Source organism: Penicillium diatomitis (assembly GCF_028827545.1).
Source record: "Penicillium diatomitis strain IBT 30728 chromosome Unknown utg000002l_segment0_segment0, whole genome shotgun sequence".
In the NCBI taxonomy this organism is placed as follows: Eukaryota; Fungi; Ascomycota; class Eurotiomycetes; order Eurotiales; family Aspergillaceae; genus Penicillium; species Penicillium diatomitis.
The window spans coordinates 1,247,963-1,267,702 of record NW_026623174.1 but is presented as its reverse complement, the minus strand read 5'-3'; the positions used below and the strand labels follow the sequence as shown (position 1 = coordinate 1,267,702).

General features: G+C 50.0%; 9 protein-coding genes across 9 annotated transcripts; 5 read left to right on the top strand and 4 right to left on the bottom strand.

Annotated features, from left to right (window-relative positions):
* Nucleotides 1–835: 835 nt before the first annotated feature.
* Nucleotides 836–2,201, top strand: N7539_001568 (cobalamin-independent methionine synthase II family protein; the record flags this gene model as incomplete). The annotated part of the gene is made up of 3 exons (XM_056931171.1): nt 836–1,055; nt 1,122–1,538; nt 1,630–2,201. 3 exons carry the CDS (start codon nt 836–838, stop codon nt 2,199–2,201), a joined length of 1,209 nt encoding a protein of 402 aa, XP_056793202.1.
* A 537-nt stretch (nt 2,202–2,738) lies between these two features.
* Nucleotides 2,739–3,074, bottom strand: N7539_001567 (hypervirulence associated TUDOR domain-containing protein; the record flags this gene model as incomplete). Its single annotated transcript, XM_056931170.1, has 2 exons — nt 2,739–2,929; nt 3,026–3,074. The coding sequence occupies 2 exons, from the start codon at nt 3,072–3,074 to the stop codon at nt 2,739–2,741; spliced, it is 240 nt and encodes a 79-aa protein (XP_056793201.1).
* Nucleotides 3,075–4,149: 1,075 nt separating this feature from the next.
* N7539_001566 (ADP-ribosylation factor 6) lies at nt 4,150–4,983 on the bottom strand (the record flags this gene model as incomplete). Its single annotated transcript, XM_056931169.1, has 4 exons — nt 4,150–4,245; nt 4,314–4,426; nt 4,528–4,833; nt 4,890–4,983. 4 exons carry the CDS (start codon nt 4,981–4,983, stop codon nt 4,150–4,152), a joined length of 609 nt encoding a protein of 202 aa, XP_056793200.1.
* Nucleotides 4,984–9,335: 4,352 nt separating this feature from the next.
* N7539_001565 (glycosyltransferase) lies at nt 9,336–12,215 on the top strand (the record flags this gene model as incomplete). Its single annotated transcript, XM_056931168.1, has 6 exons — nt 9,336–9,441; nt 9,500–10,256; nt 10,317–10,477; nt 10,540–10,903; nt 10,959–11,315; nt 11,378–12,215. 6 exons carry the CDS (start codon nt 9,336–9,338, stop codon nt 12,213–12,215), a joined length of 2,583 nt encoding a protein of 860 aa, XP_056793199.1.
* Nucleotides 12,216–12,536: 321 nt separating this feature from the next.
* Nucleotides 12,537–13,265, bottom strand: N7539_001564 (DUF2985 domain-containing protein; the record flags this gene model as incomplete). Its single annotated transcript, XM_056931167.1, has 1 exon — nt 12,537–13,265. One exon carries the CDS (start codon nt 13,263–13,265, stop codon nt 12,537–12,539), a length of 729 nt encoding a protein of 242 aa, XP_056793198.1.
* A 1,175-nt stretch (nt 13,266–14,440) lies between these two features.
* On the top strand, nt 14,441–15,984 carry N7539_001563 (Zn(II)2Cys6 transcription factor domain-containing protein; the record flags this gene model as incomplete). Its single annotated transcript, XM_056931166.1, has 2 exons — nt 14,441–14,584; nt 14,647–15,984. The coding sequence occupies 2 exons, from the start codon at nt 14,441–14,443 to the stop codon at nt 15,982–15,984; spliced, it is 1,482 nt and encodes a 493-aa protein (XP_056793197.1).
* A 377-nt stretch (nt 15,985–16,361) lies between these two features.
* On the bottom strand, nt 16,362–16,982 carry N7539_001562 (RTA1 domain-containing protein; the record flags this gene model as incomplete). The annotated part of the gene is made up of 1 exon (XM_056931165.1): nt 16,362–16,982. One exon carries the CDS (start codon nt 16,980–16,982, stop codon nt 16,362–16,364), a length of 621 nt encoding a protein of 206 aa, XP_056793196.1.
* A 1,108-nt stretch (nt 16,983–18,090) lies between these two features.
* N7539_001561 (protein RTM1) lies at nt 18,091–18,340 on the top strand (the record flags this gene model as incomplete). Its single annotated transcript, XM_056931164.1, is given in 2 exon segments — nt 18,091–18,131; nt 18,148–18,340. 2 exon segments carry the CDS (start codon nt 18,091–18,093, stop codon nt 18,338–18,340), a joined length of 234 nt encoding a protein of 77 aa, XP_056793195.1.
* Nucleotides 18,341–18,355: 15 nt separating this feature from the next.
* On the top strand, nt 18,356–19,108 carry N7539_001560 (protein RTM1; the record flags this gene model as incomplete). Its single annotated transcript, XM_056931163.1, has 2 exons — nt 18,356–18,560; nt 18,621–19,108. 2 exons carry the CDS (start codon nt 18,356–18,358, stop codon nt 19,106–19,108), a joined length of 693 nt encoding a protein of 230 aa, XP_056793194.1.
* Nucleotides 19,109–19,740: the final 632 nt, after the last annotated feature.

The window sequence follows — 19,740 nt, the reverse complement described above, 5'->3', positions numbered from 1 at the left end:
CTGGTGGGTGGGTAACGAAAGATGGTCAAGACAAGAAGCAGCCGGTAGCCCAAGAAGGACCGTTTTTCGTTCTCCGTCAGGCCATGACAACATCTGCTCATCCATACCTACCAATCGCTTGCCGATTCGACCATCATCTGTCTGCATTGACCACTTCCAACAATCAGTCAGTGGGCAAGCTTTGGGGGAAAGATAAGAGGGTCGAAGCCAGACTAGTCGTTCCCCAGTCGGGACCCTGCGTCTAGTGACCATTCAAATGCACCGATTATCAAAGCCACAGGATGGCGATCGCCTTCCCCGATGCGTGGAACTCCACGTACACCGCAAAGCAGACTTCTTTCCGCCCAATCGCCGAGAATCCACGGTAAGCTCGCAGCTGGATCGGTCTCGGTTCGCAACTAGCGTGGCAGAGTAGCTCCAGTGTGGAGCATGTGTGGCCGAAACCTCCCACTTTAGCCGGTGGATAGAGCTGAGCGATCGCTGGAGATGGCGGCAAGACGGCAGATGGTCGAGATGAGAATTGCCTTGAACCGTGGACCCCTGCCCCTCTCTCCGAGGCGCTTTGACTAGTGGTATACTAGCTTCTTTGACATTTCTTGTCTCTCGGTTCAATATTCCGTTCCATTCTTCTCCGGTCAAACCCTCTTCATTCGGGCCGTAGACGTTGGGTTGAATTGTATAGGAAATCGTATCTATACACGGTGGGTCAAACAACTCCTCTTCCGGGTAGAATGGGAATTGGGAGCGTTCTGGAAGGTTTCAACGTTGCGATCATGGGACTAATCTGGGTCCTCTCACGGACATGTAGTGGTCTCATCTCGATCTAGATACCACCATGGCGCCTCACTTGCACCAGCGGCCTCCATTCCGCGCAGAGCACTTGGGTTCGCTGCTTCGCCCTCAAAACCTGCTCGAGAAAAAGACCGCCTCCGAGAAGGGTGAGATTCCCGAGTCGGCACTGAAAACGGTCGAAGATCGGGAGGTCCAGAATATTGTGGCGACTCAGTTGAAGCTGGGATACCATGCGGTATCCGATGGTGAATATCGCCGTCACAGTAAGTGATGGATCACTTTGTCTCCTGTTCCATCATGGACCAAACGGTCGATTGACCCCTTCTCAGTGTTCTGGGGTACCTTTTTCCCGGGCTTGGATGGTTTCGAGGAGGTGACCGAATTTGACGTGGACATCTTCCGCCCTTATGCTCCGGATATTGCAGCTTTCTTGGAGTCCGGTCACAAGCCGGGCGAGACCGTGTTGTGCACAGGCAAGATCAAGCACGTGGGCAGCACCTACGTTGATCAATTCAAATATTTGGCAAGCCTGGTGCCTCAGGCCGATGTGAAGAACCTCAAGATCACTTTGGCAGCTCCGAACTGGTATCACTTGCGCTACCGCGAGGGGAAGTCATACCCAAAGGATGTATATGCCAATGACGAGGAGTACTTTGGCGATATTGCCAAGGCTTACCAGACCGAGCTGAAAATCCTATACGATGCGGGCTGTCGCAACGTCCAGTACGATGATCCGAACTTGGCATGTGAGTGCAACCCTTTGTCCTTTCTGTTCCTTTCTCCTTGCTTTTTGCTTCTTCGTTTTTGCGCCAGGCTAACATTGATCCCTTTGGCCAGACTTCTGCTCGGAAAAATTCTTAACCGGCTTCAAGGAAGATGCCGGAAATGTTTACAGCGCCGATGACTTGTTCCAAAAATACATCAAGCTGTACAACGACTGCTTTATTGGACTCCCCGAGGACATGCACGTCGGCGTGCATCTGTGTCGCGGCAATTTCGTCGGCAGCCGTCACTTTTCCGAAGGTGGATATGACCGCATCGCCATCAAATTGTTCCAAGAGCTCAACGTGCACACGTACTATCTCGAATACGACACCCCTCGTGCGGGCGGATTTGAGCCCTTGAAGTATCTCCCCACGCGCAAGAACGTCATCCTCGGTGTGGTCACCAGCAAATTCGCCAAGCTGGAAGATAAGGAGGAGATGAAGAAGCGGGTCATTGAAGCGGCCAAGTTCATCGCCGAAGGGAACAACGTCTCCCTTGAGACGGCGTTGAATCAGGTTGGTGTCAGCCCTCAGTGTGGGTTCGCCTCACACCGGGAGGGCAATGCCATTGACCATGACGGCATGATTAACAAGCTAAGGTTGGTCCGGGAAATTGCTGACGACCTCTGGCCTGGCCAGCCTTGAGTGTGGGAATGCTGGTGGATGGTGGAGGGTGGATGGTATATGGCACTTGTACATTGGTCGACATGTCAAAAGAAGCTCACTCGTTTGGGGATCGATGGTCGATCCTCCAGTGCGTCGACAATGAGTAGACGTGTTGGCAGCGCGAGGGTCTCTCAAGCTGCTCTAGGAGGGCTCGATTCGGTATCTCTGCGTCTGCAATAATGAACTAAAAATGCAATGTCGAAATTTCCACCGAAACTGATACAGCGTGAGACTACTCGTTCGGAAACCTACAGGTCAACGTCAAGGAAATTGTAGTATCCTTCTTTGTGTTACTCCAACGCTTCATTCTTCAATGAACCCATCTCGATCAGTCATTAAGCAAAGTGTATTTCTAGAGTTGAGATGTTCCCAAGCCAGTAGCAAATTAGCAATATCTAGGAAATCATGGTCACCACGCGCCATTCTACTCAGCAGGTCCAAGAATATTCGACTCCTTCACCGCGGATCTCTTATGAGTATGCTCATTCTCAATCTGTCAAATCTCAAGTCAGGATTCTAATCCAAAATCGTCTCCCTGTCGACGAGAAACTGGATCTCATGGACATGTGGCGATGGAAAAGAGGGGGGACACACCTCGTAGCGAGGCTCACCGGGCGAAGCCTCAACCCTGCGACCCGTCATGGTCGTGTCATGGGTGCTCACGTCACGAATGACTCCAACGCTTTCGCTGGTGTGAGACTCGCGTCCTGTGAGTGGCGAGTCATGTCAGTTTCACAAATAGGTGAAAGATCACTATGCCCCGGTGTGGATGCCCGATGGATGTCGATGGGGAGAAAACTAACCGCCCACGGGCTTGTAGCTGACTCGCTGTCCGGTTTGGAAGGCAGGCATTTTCCCTTTTCAGAAGGTATCTTCTTTTCTTGGACAGGGAAGGACTCGATAAGGAGAGCAGAGATGGGCAGGTTATCAAGATATGAGAAGATGCCCGGTTGCAGATCACTCAGAACGGCTCGGGTCGAGAAATTAGGCTCTTCGAGATCCAGATGGTCATGCTTTTATAGCTAATGGTGGCGATCCTGAAAGGCCTGGCTAGGATCGACGTTAGCATCGCTTCACGTCAATCTGACTCAAAACCCTCGCTATAAAATCGATATTCAGAAGATGGCAAAGGGATCGTCAGGAGTCAGCTACTCAATGTAGGTATATTGCATCGTAGCCTACCAGATGGATCAGCGGAAAACCCGGACTGGGGAGAACAGTGCCGACATGACCCGGCTCCGGTTCAGCTAACATCAAAATGACATGTTCCCAAGTCTACGGAGCTGAATTGCGGCGTTTCCACAGGTCGTTACGGGTCGGATCTCGATTCCGTAATATCTGACAGTGAGAATACAGGGAACGCGATTCTCAGAGAGCAGCCTATCATATTCCTTTTCACTATGGAATGCAGAACCCGTGTATCTCAACTGACGAGTCATACATGTCCTGCGTGGTTGCCTGAATGAGCTTTTCCAAGTCTAGTTACATCAGGAGAAACCGTCCGGAAAGCTGACTTCACAAAGTCGAACAGTGCCAATGCCGGCATGATATAGCGAACCTATTATCACAATATTAAATATGTAATTGCGGACTCGGGTTTGAATTCCGCATGAGAAACAGAGGGGATATCATAGATGAGAAGAGAAGCAGATGGGCCAGGTGGCACCATGTGGAACCATGTGAGAGGAACAGAATGCAGCTGCGGACAAATGAAATGGACCAAGGAGAAAAAGAACATAGGGGAAAAAGTAGGGGAATATTATGCCGGAAAAGAGGAGAAGAGATCCTGTTCCGGTGACTGCATCGTCTTGTCATCAAAGCAGGGACATTAGTCAAAAAGAGAAGCGGGAAATGTGTCGAATGCGAGGTGTTGTACACAAGACCGAAGAAAATGGCCTCTCGAGGTCACGGCGGGGCAAAAGATTATTTATTTTGCGGTTTGGGTTTTGACGTTGTTCGAGAGCCATGCCTGAAAAGTGGAGCACATGCGGGTCAGCGATTGGTTTGGTCGGTTGGCAATCGACTACACGGCGGCCATCACCGTAATGGACAAGCCAGACAAGCAAAAGGGAAAGGTTGATGAAAACTTACAAGGCCTTCGAAAATACCTGTCCCATCCGTCGCGACACTTGGTGCGACATACCACAACTTGTCCTTCAGCTTGGTCAGTTGGAGTTGTTGAGTAATCTCCTCGGGGCTCAGATCTAAGACAAGGGCGGCAAAGTTAGTCAGGGGACGCATAAAGTGGGGAGAGCCCTGGATCCTCCGAGTGGAGGAAGGCGCTGCAGAAGTGGACAAAACGTACGCCCGGCGATATCTTGTTTGTTGGCAAAGACCAGAAGCAGCGCGTCCTTCATTTCACGGTCGTTGATGATCTTGTGCAGCTCTGACCGAGCCTCTTCGAGTCGGGCTGTGTCACTGGAGTCCACCACGAAGATCAATCCCTGTGTACCCGAGTAGTAATGCCTCCAAAGAGGACGAATCTTGTCCTGGCCGCCGACATCCCACACGTTGAATTTGACGTTCTTGTAGGTCACGCTCTCGACGTTGAATCCGACAGTAGGGATTGTGGTGACGTCCTGATTGCTAAGTTTCAATTTGTAGAGAATAGCTGCCATCTTGTTAGCATTGAATCATTTTTTCGAGGTCAATCAGCATGCCACTCACTAGTCTTTCCCGCAGCATCTAAACCCAGCATAAGGATACGCATCTCCTTTGTGCCGAAGATCTTCCCCATCATTTTGGACACGGAAGCACCCATCTTGGCGTGTTGACGTGAGGACTGAACCGGGCGAAAAGGGTCTTGAGAGAGCCGTACGGCGATGACAATCTCGAAGGAGCAATGCGTGATCCCAATTCAATCACCAGGAGACCGACCAGAGATTCTTCCAGGAACAGCGAGGGGGAGTGCAAAGAGGCCAGCACTCAGGGAAGGATGCAAATCGAGGCGGGGAATTGGAAAAGGGGCATGGCTGAGTCAGCCCGTCCAGACGGGACGGGACTGCCAGGATGGGACGGTTCCTAGATAAGCGGAGGGACCCATAAAAAGGTGGGTCCAGTGACCTGGGCACTAGAATTGCGCGAGCCGGTTTAGAGAGCGGAAAGATTGTTGGAATATACGCTAAGCCTGCCCTTGAAAAGTCCGCGAACTTGACGGCTTAGGTTTGTGTACACCTCCTATTCAACGAAAATGCTCTGACCTTTATCTCTGTAATATGGCAAGCTGCCCTAAAGGGAAAAGAAGGGGTACAAATAGGGACGGCAAGGTCGTATCACGTGATATGGGTCTTAGGTAGGGTTCGTTCAACAGGGTCCAGCTCCTACCCGTGGTACTCAAAGATTACCTCAGCAATGTATCATATGACACTATGTAGTGTAGTATCTATCAGCCAGAGCTAGTGTGGCAGTTTGCAAATTCAGGGAGGTTACCGGCTGCATGTGCGAAACTGCGTACAGATAGTCTTTGGAAGTCAAATATTTGTTATGTTAACATATTAAGTCTGACTTATTAATCAGTGCGGGGGCTTGGCGCAGCGGTAGCGCGTGTGATTCCAGTCCACAAGGTCATCAGTTCAAATCTGGTAGCCCTCATACATTTTTGCAACCCTGCGACCTGAGGACTCATGGTCACGGGAGAGATCAAAAGAGTATTAGGGGGACAACTATCACCGTGTGGAGAACCGATTCAAGGGACATAAATATTGTGTCTAGAGACTTCCTTGACTCTTAGAGTTTGCTGGCCTTTTTCGGTCATCGTTTTGATGATCGCATTCAGGCTTTTCGCAGAGGTTATTTCGAATATATAACACGATCGATGCAAGACCAGAGGTCCCACCCGTCTCCGACATGCCCGTAAGCGCGGGAGTCGATGTGGATTGTGGAGCAGAAAGTGATCCCCTCTATCAATCTATCTTCAGGGCTGCTCAAATCCCTTGCGCTTTGTCGTCTTCTGCCTCCCGGAGTCCCGGTCTGGCTCCATGAAATTTGAGGTAGGTTTCATAGGCAGTGGGCCCCGTTCGGAGGATGGGGTAAATCGGCGTTATATAGTATAGAGGGGAATGCTCAAGGCAGTCTGATCTCACCAGACAGGTCGAGTCATAGAGGAACCAAACCACAACCACCAGCACGCACGTCCAGAGGTCTCCCAGCCTGACCGTACAACACCTATCCGTAGGATGTCCGAAGGTAAAGAGGAAGATCAAAAAGAGTGTGTCATTGCGATGCAAAAGAATCCGACTGTAAAGACTGTACTGAACTCCCTTGAAGCCGTTCAATCCGATGGTTGCATCATGTCCTTCGCATCCGCATGGTTGTCCGCATGGTTGTCCGCATCATTGTTCGCCGCATCATTGTTGTCAAGTTGATTGACTCCCTCTCCTTATGTCCAAACAGCCTCTCCCGACCGTAAGGCCACCATCAGGCACATGCACCTCAACAGACTATCTGCTCTATGTACATGCAACCGGATTCCCTACTACACTAGATAACTAAGGAACCAAGCAACTAAGGGATTAAACGACTTTACAGGATCCGGGAGACCTATCGGAGAAGGGAATTAAGAGTTCCCGTTAGTATAGACAGTCTTTACAGTCGGGTTCTTCTGTATTATAATGACACACTCCTTTTGATCTTTACTCGTGCCTCTTGACATCCTACGGTTAGGTATTGTACGGTCGGGCTGAGGAGATATCTGAACGTGCGTGCTGGTGGTTAAGGTTTGGTTCCTCTATGACTCGACCTGTCTGGTGAGATCAGACTGCCTTGAGTATTCCCCTCTATACTAGGTAGTGAGTGGCAGGCTTACTTACTACAGTGTATGTCCATTCACCATTGTGAGAATGGAAGTTAGAGTAGAAATTCGAGATGCTTTTAGTAAGTGAGTCGTGACTGCCCTATTGCAGAGATGCGTACAATGGGGAAGAAAGTTAAGGGTAGCGGCAAAGTCTAATAATGTCATGTTGGTATCATGATAGCTGTCATTGTTATAGGACCGGTGAGGTGGACGGCCTAATTGGATGGGATGGTCATAATTGCCGTCTCTGGAGTCCCGACCGAATCGCGGAACACGCGAGCGGCCCGGTCTTCCAGCCTCGGGCGGCAGTGCTCCAGTATTGAACTTTCAATCAGTCAATGACAATACCTAGGGATGCTACCTCCTAGTGGGTTCAGAATGGGACGTGTTGACGGCGGCTGATATTGATACATGTAATTGTAGTATTAATGATAATCATTGACGTGTCTTGGTGATGGGATACGGCTACTGTAGGGGCAGCAGTATAGATGTGTGAGAGGGATGAGGAGTGAGATTGCTGAGGGGGAGAGATTCTACCTAAGCTATGGACTGCGGTGAGGCGGCAGTATCACATGCCATACAAACACTTAGAACGGATATGATGTTGCTAACTAACCCAACCCGGTGTTACCAGTAGTAGGTAAGGTAGGTATGAGCTACGAAATTGATTCAATTGTGGTGAGTCGTGACTCTACGGAGTCCGTGACACCAGATATATTTATCTCCATATCCCGCTCAGCCCTACGATGACTGCAGCGGGTTCTGATATTTTCTGTGAAGTGACTGCATGTAGCACTGTATCACTACAAATACACACCCAAAGAAGAATGCGACTGCGGATGATTTCAGATCACATCTTGTATCGTTCGAACTGCAAGTAGCAAGAGGGCCAAAGGTTAAGCTCAGACATAAGATCATCGATCTGCTTCCAGAGTCAGCACAGTATATACTTCTACGTGGGCGTTAGTTATTCTCACAGACAAGGATGTCTTGTAGTCGGTGTGACGAAGTATTTGATGACAAAATCGTTGGGAAAAACCTGTATGAGCTCATAATAGCGAGAGGAGCGCTGGGCGCTACTGCCTGATGATAGTTTGGCAGGTTGCACGTCTGTATTCCCCATAGCGACTGTGAGACCACGCAAGTCAAGGTTGTTTGATGGAAGAGCTTTCAGCGGGATGTGATCACTGAAAGCAATTTCGGAATAGCACAAAATTGCAAGAACAGCGGACAGAGAATGTGAAAATAGGCAAGTTCGGCGTGGGTGTTGTTTATCGAGCCTCAATGGGGCCCTGCCAAGATAAGTAGTACTCTGACTAAGAGGTAAGCGTCTCTCGGCTCCCGAGCAGGTGACACACACCATCAGCCCTCCATCTCGGGTTTGTGCCAACCTATTAAGGCACCGACTGTTGAGTTACATAAGCTTGATGAGCATTTAACTGGCCATATTTAGACTGAACTGTAATATGACCTCCCCACTAGCTGCCAAAGTTTTTGACAGCCGAGACTGGGATCTGTCCATGCGTAGGAAGGAAAGCCATCACAACCAGCAACCAACCGCCCCTCCAAGACAAGAAGGGAGCCTGAAACACCCTTTCACTGCCCCCTAATCATTGCCACTGCACAGTTTTTTCACTAGGAGATGATCTTCCTCGCGAAACTGACCAGGAAAGAGATAGTGGACTCAAAGGATGATCCCCCGAGACCCAAGAAAAATCCATTGCCCAGACAGTTCGATCCGGATACAAAGGAGGCATAGCATCCAGCTGTGACATTGCAACCCGGATGTTCTTTTCTTCTCCTGGACAGTGAATCTAGATGGACTGAGCATAGATTCCTTTACCATAGGGGTTGAGGGGCACTACACTCTCTTCCAAGATTCACCGAGCAACATCGAAATACGGAGGGGTAGATGCTGCAAGATCTTCGTTTCTCTGATCGGTTTCTCGAGGCAAATGCGATCAATGGTGTAGATTGCCCTATATTTTTAGGACTGCAGTCACCGTGGCTTGGCTTCCATGGTCCGTAGTCGTATTTGCATCGTAAATTGCGAGAACCTTAAATACGTAAATGCTGCACATGCGGATCCCGACTGCGGGTCCTGAACCCCTTCGCTCCAGTGAACGTCTCGGACCAGATTCCAGAACGCCCAGCTGCCGCTGCTAGAAACGGAATTTTGGGTCTGCTCCAGGCAAAGAACGTCTATGCTGGGCATTTGGTCTTTGCCGACATGGACGATTAAAAAGAGGCGTGGAGTCAGGAACACCACCTTGGCAGACTGTGATTTTCATTTTCAGTCACTTCATCTGAGTCTAGCCACCATGGCGTCCGATGCCAATTCGGAGGTGTTCGAGCTACCGGCAGAGACGGTGGTGCTTCCATCTCTCCCCGCCGCAGCCATTGGACACAGTGGCGTCCATATGGACAGTACGATGCATAATGCTGATCACAAGATGTTTGAAAGCAGCTGACATAGAATATGCAGATGACGGCCGCGTGAGCATCGACTGGGAGTCCAGCTTTGTGCGGAGATTCTCGAAGCTGTATAGAAGTCCATTGCTTGGACGATCTACAATACCACCGCCAGGTTACTCTGAGCTGGACCCGCGCTCGGCCGACCATCCAGTACAAAGCCCTGCATCATCAGCAGACTATTCCGATTCTGTCGTCAACCTTGATAAAAGCTGGAAGCTCACGCTGAATATTGTTATACAAGTCGTTGGAAGCCGAGGCGACGTGCAACCGTTCATTGCCCTCGGAAATGAACTTCAGCGATATGGACATCGTGTACGACTAGCTACGCACGATGCGTTTGAAAATTTCGTGACGAGCTCTGGCTTGGAGTTCTATCCGATCGGAGGCGATCCAGCCGACCTGATGGCGTACATGGTGAAGAACCCCGGCCTGATTCCAAGTATAGAGAGCCTGCAGGCGGGCGACATCCAACGCAAACGCATCATGGTCCGCGAGATGTTGCGCGGGTGCTGGCGATCCTGCGTTGATCCTGACATGCATACACGAGCGCCCTTTGTGGCTGATGCGATTATCGCTAATCCGCCGAGCTTTGCTTACATCCATTGTGCTCAGGCGTTGAGTATTCCGGTCCATCTGATGTTCACGATGCCTTGGAGCAGCACAAAAGCGTTCCCACACCCACTGGCGAACATGAGCGGGGCCAATGGAGACACAGGCCTGAAGAACTATATCTCTTACGGCGTGGTGGATTGGCTTACATGGCAAGGGTAGGGAGGACCAAAATTATGTTTCATCACGATCAGTAAATATTAACCTAGACTTCCCAGACTGGGCGACGTGATCAACGAATGGCGGAAACAGGACCTCGAGTTAGATGAAGTGGCTACTTTCGAAGGCCCGCATCTTGCGGAAATACTCAAGATTCCGTTTACATACTGTTGGTCCCCAGCGCTTGTTTCCAAGCCTCTGGATTGGCCGTCTTATATCGGTGGGTTGTAACCAGGTTGCAGTGTGCTGTCTCGATTTGAAACTGACAGGGCTTTTACATAGACGTTTGCGGCTTTTTCTTTCGCGATGTCCCGGAATATGTCCCTCCAGCTGATTTAGAAGCCTTCCTCGCTGCTGGTCCTCCACCGGTTTACATTGGATTCGGCAGTATCGTACTGGAAAACCCGGAACAGGTAACCACTACCATTATCGATGCTGTCAACGCAGTTGGCGCGCGGGCGATTGTTTCCAAAGGCTGGGCCAACTTGAGTGGCACACAGCACCACAACATCTACTTCATTGGCGACTGCCCACATGAATGGCTGTTCCAGCGTGTGGCGGCTGCCGTACATCACGGAGGGGCGGGCACCACGGCTTGCGGATTGCGGTATTCCAAGCCAACCCTTATTGTTCCCTTTTTTGGAGAGTGAGTGCTTTTCTCTCAACTGTCACCACTCTGTTCACTAACACCTTCTAACTAGCCAGCCTTTCTGGGGAGCCATGGTCGCTGCTGCTGGTGCCGGACCTGACCCTATCCCACACAAACAGCTCACTGCCAATTCGCTGGCCGATGGTATTCGGTATTGTCTCAGCAAACACGCAGCAGCAGCAGCCTCGAACATTGCGCAAAAGATGAGCTCAGAGTCGGGCGTTCATGCCGCAGTCTCATCTTTCCATCGACACCTTCCCGTCGACCGCATGCAGTGCGATCTGTACCCGTCCCAGCCGGCCGTGTGGTCCGTGTCTGTACCCAAGAGTCGAAAAAAACTCAAGCTCTCGAAATTTGCCGCAGAAGTTTTGGTCAAAGACCGGCTGATCGATCAGAAGAGTCTCAACACGTACGTTGAATAACTCTTTACATTTCTCCATCGTTGCCTTGTAGCTACTGACGGACTTCTAGACATCCCATTAAGCCCTTTCTGATCGAAAACCGTCGATGGGATCCCATCACGGGCGGAGCGTCTGCCGTGATGAACACCACCACTGACCTCACTGGTTCTATCTTGGGAACATTCTACAAACCTATCCAGGAGTATCAACATCACCAGAGGGATCATGAGGGCCGGCGTTCAGCCATTATGGCAAGCAACGCATCTGTTGAGTCCGCATCAACTGACACTGGGACGGGAAGGGTGGCCGCGGGTGCTGGTGCCACGAGTAGCAAAACGAAGGCACAATCCGATCATGGTGGAGGCAAGCTATTTGTGAAAATGGCCGGTGCCTCCGCTAAGAGCCTTGGCAGTTTCATTCCCACCGCGCTCAAGGGCATGACCGTTGATATCCCACTTGCGATGACCGAAGGATTGCGTAACATCCCTCGATTACACGGTGAAGAGCCCCGAGATCTCGGCCAGATTACAGGCATCAAGAGTGGCTTTGCCGCTGCGGGAAAAGGGTTCATGTGGGGTATGACAGAGGCAGTGACCGATATAGTCGTCAAGCCAGTCCAAGGGATGCGACAGGATGGCGTCATGGGTGCGGTTACGGGACTCGGCAAGGGCATGTCGAATATGGTGTCGAAGTCTGGTTACGCCATGTTTGGGGTCTTGATATATCCGAGCGCAGGTATTGCGAAGAGCTTGCATACGTCGATTCATTCAAGGACAAGGAAGTCGATTGTCAAGGCCAGCCGCGGTGAAGGTGAATGGATGCTGGAGAGCGGCCAATTTACGGGCACTGACAGGGCCCAGGTCGTTGCTGGATTCCACGAAATATCGAAGGGTAAGAAGAGACGGTGAATATTCTGGGTAGGGAGACGTGAGTGGACGATGGAGCTCTATGTGATACCACCTACTGGGTAGATACCTAAGGTAGGTAGGCAGTCTGATTGTACATTCGTCAAAGCATGAAAAATAGCAGCCCTTCCTTATTTCCCTGGCTACCAAGTCTGATTTTCCTTCTTAACATTCGTATGTAACATTCGGAACCACTGCCAGGTGTGTTATTCGCAATTCCTTTCGCTACCGAAGTTATGATGACCAGAGGAAGACACGGAGAATGGAAGTATTGAGTTCTGTACATATAGGTATTTACCTAATCACGGCCCATGATCAAGCGTTTCATACGGGGACTTCAACCCCAGTTCTCTCTCTCTTCTCTGCAACAACACCATCGGCCGTTTCCCTCTCTGTTGATCTCGCAAGATTCCTGGTCTCACGGAAGACCACGTACCCGGCCGCACCAGCCACAAGACAAGCCAAAGCCACAAATAAGCCCGTCGTCCAGCTGGGCCGATTGAATCTATTCATCCCCCACATGCAACCAGCCAGACACCCCTGGAATATAGTATTCCACATGTTGCAGCAGACCACGAAATCCATCTTCCATGTCGCCGTCGGCGGTCCGCGATCCCCACGAGCCTTTGCAGTGACGGATTCGCAAGCACAGTCACCATCACAGCCAACACATGAAACGGCGGTCGGTAAGTGATACCACGCTCGATGAATGCTAGCCAAATGTGAGATACCAGTGAGTCTCTTCTTCGGGTCCCTGCCCGGCATCCGCCAGCAGCACCACCAATACATATCTCGGAACCGCCATGGTGCCAGTCCGAATCCCGTCACGCAGAAGAGTCCGTTCAGAATCTGGGAGGTGATCTCAATCCAGATTCGACGGGAGGAGTAAAGATCGTTGCAAGAGGGATGGCACATTGCCGGAGCGGCATTGCAGATCAAAAGGAATAGCATTCCGCCCCAGGCTACTACGTTCAGTCCATAGATAGTGACGAGGAAACCTTTCGGGGTTGCTATCCAACGCCACGCCGAAGCAAGCCAAGCGCTCTGATTCATTGCGGTCGAGACAGGTCGGGAGAAAGCGTTACTTGTCCAAAGCTATCCCATCAACTCGTGTTAGCTCGCTTTCACAGCCATCTGTGGTCGATGCAGGTATGAGGGATGCTGCCTACCCTGGCATGTATTTCGATCTTCTTGTCCTCTGGAGCTGGAGATATGTCTAATAGGCGAGTTGTATTGCACCACACTCTGTTCTGCAAGATTCAACTGATGTATGGAAAACACCCGCAAGGGAAGAAGTGGGAGTGGGATTACTTGGGGGATAGTGTTTCGGACCGGACGCGACAGACAGTTGAACCTCAGAGGTGGCGGTTACATACCTTTTGTTGACCTGATCATTTTTGGTTCTGGTTCTCACCCGGGTCTACCAGAGCCACCGTCTGTCTGGTACAAACACGGGCAGGCATTTCTACAAATTAGGCACCCGTATGGGTGAAGAGACAGACTCCCGACTGTCTGTGATGCTTGAGCAGGTTGGTTGCCTACTAGTACGATGCTCGCCATGTGGGGCTCCAGAGGCTGTTCAAGTTAACCTTAAAAGGTTCCCAGGTGGACGAAAGATCCACTTGCGAAAATGCGAATACGGGCGGGTCTTGTATCGGGATCGAACGAGTAGTATCCGGTATTGCCAAAGTACAAGGTTTCCGTGCCGGCAAGAAACCCCAAATCGGCTTGTCTTTCTCGAGTGTCCTTAATTCTCGACGAGAAATCATAATAAAGATTCGGAAACGCAAGGTGTCGACTCAAAGATTTTTTACCCCTTTGTTTGTTGCAAGAACATACTGAGCGTAGCACATTGGTGGGGACATTTAGATCAAAAAAAAAGAAAATGGGCCATACTTCCTGGGATGTGAGGCCACATTGATCCTGGACACTCGGGAATTCCAGCAAAGAGTGATTCTTGCTACTTAAAATAGAGTCGAATGGTAATCTCAATCCGCAATCTTCACTGCAAGAACTGGCCATCCAAGCGTCAGTCTGGTTTGGGTTGGGGGAAACACGTGATTTATTCAGTTACGACTCAAATCTCAGGACCCACGAGCCAAGACTAGCCTTTTGGTATGAAGTTCTGCCCATCAGTCCTGGTCACGTTCTCTGGGATCACTCCATCTGTTCCGCTTCGAAATTGATAATCTTGTGGTATCATCTGTGGCATCTCTTCATATGTCATCATGATTGGCTTTTCTCCGAGTGGTGCCTCGTTCATGGGCGAGGAAACAGCGGCTTCGAACATGTGGCAGGCGCGAAAGCGACACCGCGTTCGCCACCGAAAATCACGTCTTGGGTGCTTCCCCTGTAAGTCGCGACGGGTCAAAGTAAGTCCTCTGGTCGGCTCTTCTGCTCACCTATCCCTATCTACCTACTTATTCGTCTGTAGTGTGATGAATCTCGTCCTGTCTGTGGCTCTTGCTCTTCCCGCGGGGAGCCATGCTCCTTCCCCGAACCACCAACAACTTCTAACAGAACACAGCGGAAGCCGCAACGCTCCCAGCATCGCTGTGCTGGGAGTCCTCATACCAATGACCCGCAACCATTCCTGGAACCACTGGGGATATATGCGTCCTGGTCGGCGAGCATTCCTACTCCAGTGAATGGTCACTCCTTGAATATGGGCGACCTCCTGTCCATGCAGTTCTTCCACTTGTACACGGCCCAGATGATGTCCTACCATCCCAAACGGAGCATGGTCTGGCGGCGAGTGATTCCAGATCTCGCTGCAAGCCACCCCTATCTTATGCACCTGCTTCTCGCCTTGGGCGGTGTGCATATGATCACGGAGAAGAATACACAACGGGTAGAGGGGAGAGACGCAATAGATTTGCTGGCGGTAATGGATCATCATCAGCAAGGATTAAAGGGGTTCAGGGAAGAGGTGGTCAGGATATCCAATGTCAATGCCGAAGCTGTTTTCGCTGGATCTCTCCTCCTTGTCGCGTTCGTCTACGCTTCCCTCCAGGTCCCCCAGCTGAATCCGTGCGCGACACCTCTAGATCAACAATCACTCGAACCGATTTGCAAGCTCAATTTGAGCTGGCTGCATCTTGTCCGAGGGGTGCCCACCGTGATTCGGGATCAGTGGCCGGTCTTGAAAGCAGGCCGCATGCGGCCGATGGTCCTACATTTTCATGGCGGGGACTACTGGGATGATGGTCCATTTGTCTCATCTTTCTCCAACCTTAGTCAATGCTCCCCGCGTTTTGCACTGTTTGCCCAGGGAGCCTGCCAAGCTATTATGGACGTGAAGGCTTTTTGCGACGTATTACAACCTCCCGATAGCAATGGGCTTGGCTCTACTCCCGGGATTTCTCCGGTGTCGTCGGACTGGGCGACATATGCACCGTCAGGAGCCATAGATGTCCTGGACACGGTTTACTCGCGCGTTCTGGCGGTCTTGAAGTGTTCGGTGAACGAACAGGGCTCACAAGATGATTCAAACATTCTGGCCAATCTTGAAGAGGCTACCGTGCTGTCTTGGCCGAGCTTGGTTTCAGATGCCTTTATCACCTTGCTGGATGTAGATGATCCGATGGACCTTGGCCGGGGACTCTCGCTGGTCATATTAGCTCATTACTATGTCATCAATACCCTCATAGGCCGCTGGTTTCTAGCGTCCTTCAAAGAGGAAGTCATTAAGATTCAAACAGTCGTCTCGCGTCTCCACAACGCTCAGTTAAGCCAGCTTATGATGTGGCCCGTGAAGATTGCTTCCGCTTGAACGCCTTCTACAGGTAGCCTTTGAAAGATTAGTCATGACATTGACAAGTTCACCAGCTGCTCACGCAAATCCAGCCAAACGATCGTCAAGTCGGAGCGAGACCGCCCTGGTAAGCTTAGGGTGAGCTGCTTCTTTTACATTTGCCGTCTTGAATGCTCGCTCGGTCTTGGCCTTCGAACGCATACATAGCCAACTTGGTATTGTCTGTCTCCGCAATTCTGGTGTTTTGCATCAAAAGAAGCTCACTGTATTGTATTCTTATTCCATCAGGCTTTCCCGGGTCAGTTTGCTCTAACGAAATAGGATGACCGAAATCGAGATGCTCCAAGGAAATATGCAACAACCGTCCCATGCCCAGTGTTAATCACGATGGGAATTCAAACCTGCCCGGCGGTCATTTCATACTGAACCGGGTGGGACAACAGTTGACCAATCTCTTGCGGGTGAACCACATTGAAAATGATCATGGTGAGGAACATTAACAACGAATCAAATATATACAAACATAATTCGTGGTGCAGAATATACCCACCGTTCCCTTGTGCATATTCGATCAGTCGAAACATAGAACGGATCATGATCAGGCCGCTCGTCAGATACAGTATGTTGAGGTGTCGTCGCCAGGGAATACTTGGGGAACGAGCTCGCGGAATCGGATACTTCATCAGCGTTCTGTCGAAATGGGTTGCCGTAACAATAAAGAAGGCGAAGAAGAGTATCTGGATCACAAGGCCAGCAACGATGATGTGCTCGCCAGTCTTCACACCCTCCAAGCTGCCATTGCTTTGAATGCCACCACTTGACAAAGATTCGATTAGCCGCGGGCTTCTAATGTACCCCCAGTTTCCTTCCACTTTCACTTGCGGTTTCTTTGACTTACCCGCCCCCTGCAACAAGAACGGAAGCACGTCTCCTGTGACGAAGACCTTGGTCAACCACTTTTTCTTCAAGGCATGTGATTCAGCTTGTAGGACGAGGATAATGCGTCCGAGAAACATGTATATCGATGCTGCGAGAAGAGCTGGAGCGAGCAGAAGGAACAGAGTCTGCACGAGATATGGGCCAAGTGTCCAATTCGGGCTCTGTTTGCTTGATGCGGCACTCAGTAATGAATTATCGGGTTTCCGGAGGGTATTTGTATCGATCTAAGTAGCGCTTTTGACCTTGAAGAGCTAGTCTTGTATTCCTGGGTGTTTTGAATCTACGCTCGGTAATCAATGAATTGGAAGGATATCTTCACACACACACACAGTGGACTTTTTGTTATTCAGTAGTACCGGGTATCTTTCCATCCTTTTGAACTATTCGGCAGTGTGACAACATTATGGAGTATGGTCTGTAGGATGCAGAAGCAGCTCCGCTCAGTCCACTTACCTTTGGCTTGGGAGGAGTGTCGAAAATGGCCGAGGATCAAATTCCAATTTCTTCTGGGAATCTCCAGATGCATTCGATACAGGAAAAGCGACGAGAGCTACACATGAACTTCTTCAAGTAGAAGCTGCCGGAGTGTCGGACAGGACTGTGACATCTCGTTATTATTTCAATCGCAAGTCAGAAACCCCAGGTACGGGTAATTTACCATTGCGCTTGGCATGTACATATAGGTATGAAATCTTCAATGTAAGCTGTGATGGGTGTATTCAAGGAACTGGTCTGCGTTTGTATAACACAGTATCTTGAGCCCAGGCTGGATGAATCTCACGTGCGTCCGTGATTGTAACCCACTAGCACTTCACTGCCACAGCATTCCGCAGTATATGGTGAAAACAATATACGAGCAGACTTGAGCGATTAAGAAGCAGCCTTGGAAAATTCATTGCCAGGTCTGCCGGACCGTTCAATGGCCATCCAGAATCCGAGATCGCGGGTGCGCGTTCCAGTCGCACATGTGCCGAGTATACGGGTACGGGTGGACCCTTGGGCTATGCTTATCACAAGTGAATGGCAGGTACATCGACAGGTTGGAAGTTTCGCCTTGAAGGCCACAGAACTAATAAGGATCAATAGGCACGGTAGATTCGTTCTGCCTTCTTTCCATATTCACAACCCAAGCAAGCAGCCATCTTCCCTCATTTGGGCTTCTTTGCATTATCACATCTTCCCATAATGTCTTCCGGACCCGTGGACTATAGAACTGCAATCTGGGCGTACTACCGATACTAGGTATCCATCCGAAGCGGTAGCCATCCTCTTTACTATCTTTTTCGCTACAACGACATTTATTCATTTGTATCAGCTGATCCGTCATCGGACATGGCTCTTCATCTCGTTTCTGATTGGGGGCTTCTGTGAGTTCTCAACCCTACCTGATGTACTGAAGGAAGTGTGGTTTTCACAGGTGCTAACAGATCTATGACTTTGGTATAATCGAATGGGTTGGGTACATTGGCCGAATCTTGTCGAGCACAGAGAGCCCAGATTGGACGATGGGCCCATCTATCCTTCAGACATGACTGCTGTTACTGGCCCCCACATTATTCGCCGCTTCGATATATATGATGCTGGGGAGAATTACGGTGCTTCTTCAAGCCGAAAGTCTCTGCCTCTTCAGGAGAAGATGGCTCACAAAGATTTTTGTTTGTGGTGATATCCTCTCTTTTACGGTCCAGGCTGCTGGTAGGTCACTCTTTCCCCAGCGTCACATTGCTCTCTTATCCGAATTACAAGTCATCAATGGGCGCGAGCTTATATGGAGTACATAGGCGGTGGTGTCATGGCTGGGGACAGCCTCTCAGCTGTTCATAACGGCGAGGAAATCGTCATTGCTGGACTTGTCATCCAAATTTTCTTTTTTGGCCTGTTTATCATCACCTGTGCGCTCTTTCATAAGCGCGTCAGAAAGTTTCCGACGGCGCGATCACTAGAACTGAGCCGCACTTGGCGCAAGTATCTTCATATACTCTATACCGCGAACCTGCTCATTGTGATCCGATCAATTTTTCGGCTGATTGAGTATGCAATGGGAAATAATGGCTACATTCTGCGATATGAAGTCTTTCTCTATGTCTTTGATGGATTGCTCATGCTATTGGTCATGGTTTTATTCAACGTCGTGCATCCGAGTGGTCTGATATCTCACAAGAGTGACAAGACGAGACGCACTGAGATGAATGCTCTTCCCTAAGGGAGTTCACCATGTTTTCCTGCAAGTCACCTACGACTCAGGGTTTATTTGGAACTTCTTTTCTTCCACCCATGTTCTTGATTCATTTCATGTCTCCTGAATCGAGTAGACCACTCTTTCCCTCTGTTTTCCCTCTTCGCCCTTTATATACCGGACCCAATCTTAAGAAGTTCCACCGCAATGTGAAATGTGATACTATATACGAGACGATAATGAGGATGAACTGGAACCTTTACTCTAAACGTGCCTAAAGGGGAAAAAGCTTTTGACATGATACTCATGATTTCCTCAGGCCTTACAGCGAGGCACATCTTCATCATGAAGGCACATGTACCGTCACCCTCCGATCTTGTCGGAGGCCCATAAGTAGTGCCAGTGCCAGAGAGCCATCGCACCTGCACAGACACGGGTCAAGTATCCGTGGCAATTTTCATGAAGATAGTGTGTGGCAGAATCACATGCCATACAAACACCCCCCTGAATCACGACTCTACAACCTCGCTAAATATAATGGTGACGCTGGATGAATGTGTTGATGCTGGTCTAATGGGTATTAGGATACGCCTCATAAGGACTCACAATCACTGAATATGCGTTTGTGAACGCGCTGAGTACTGTCCTGAGCTGGTGTT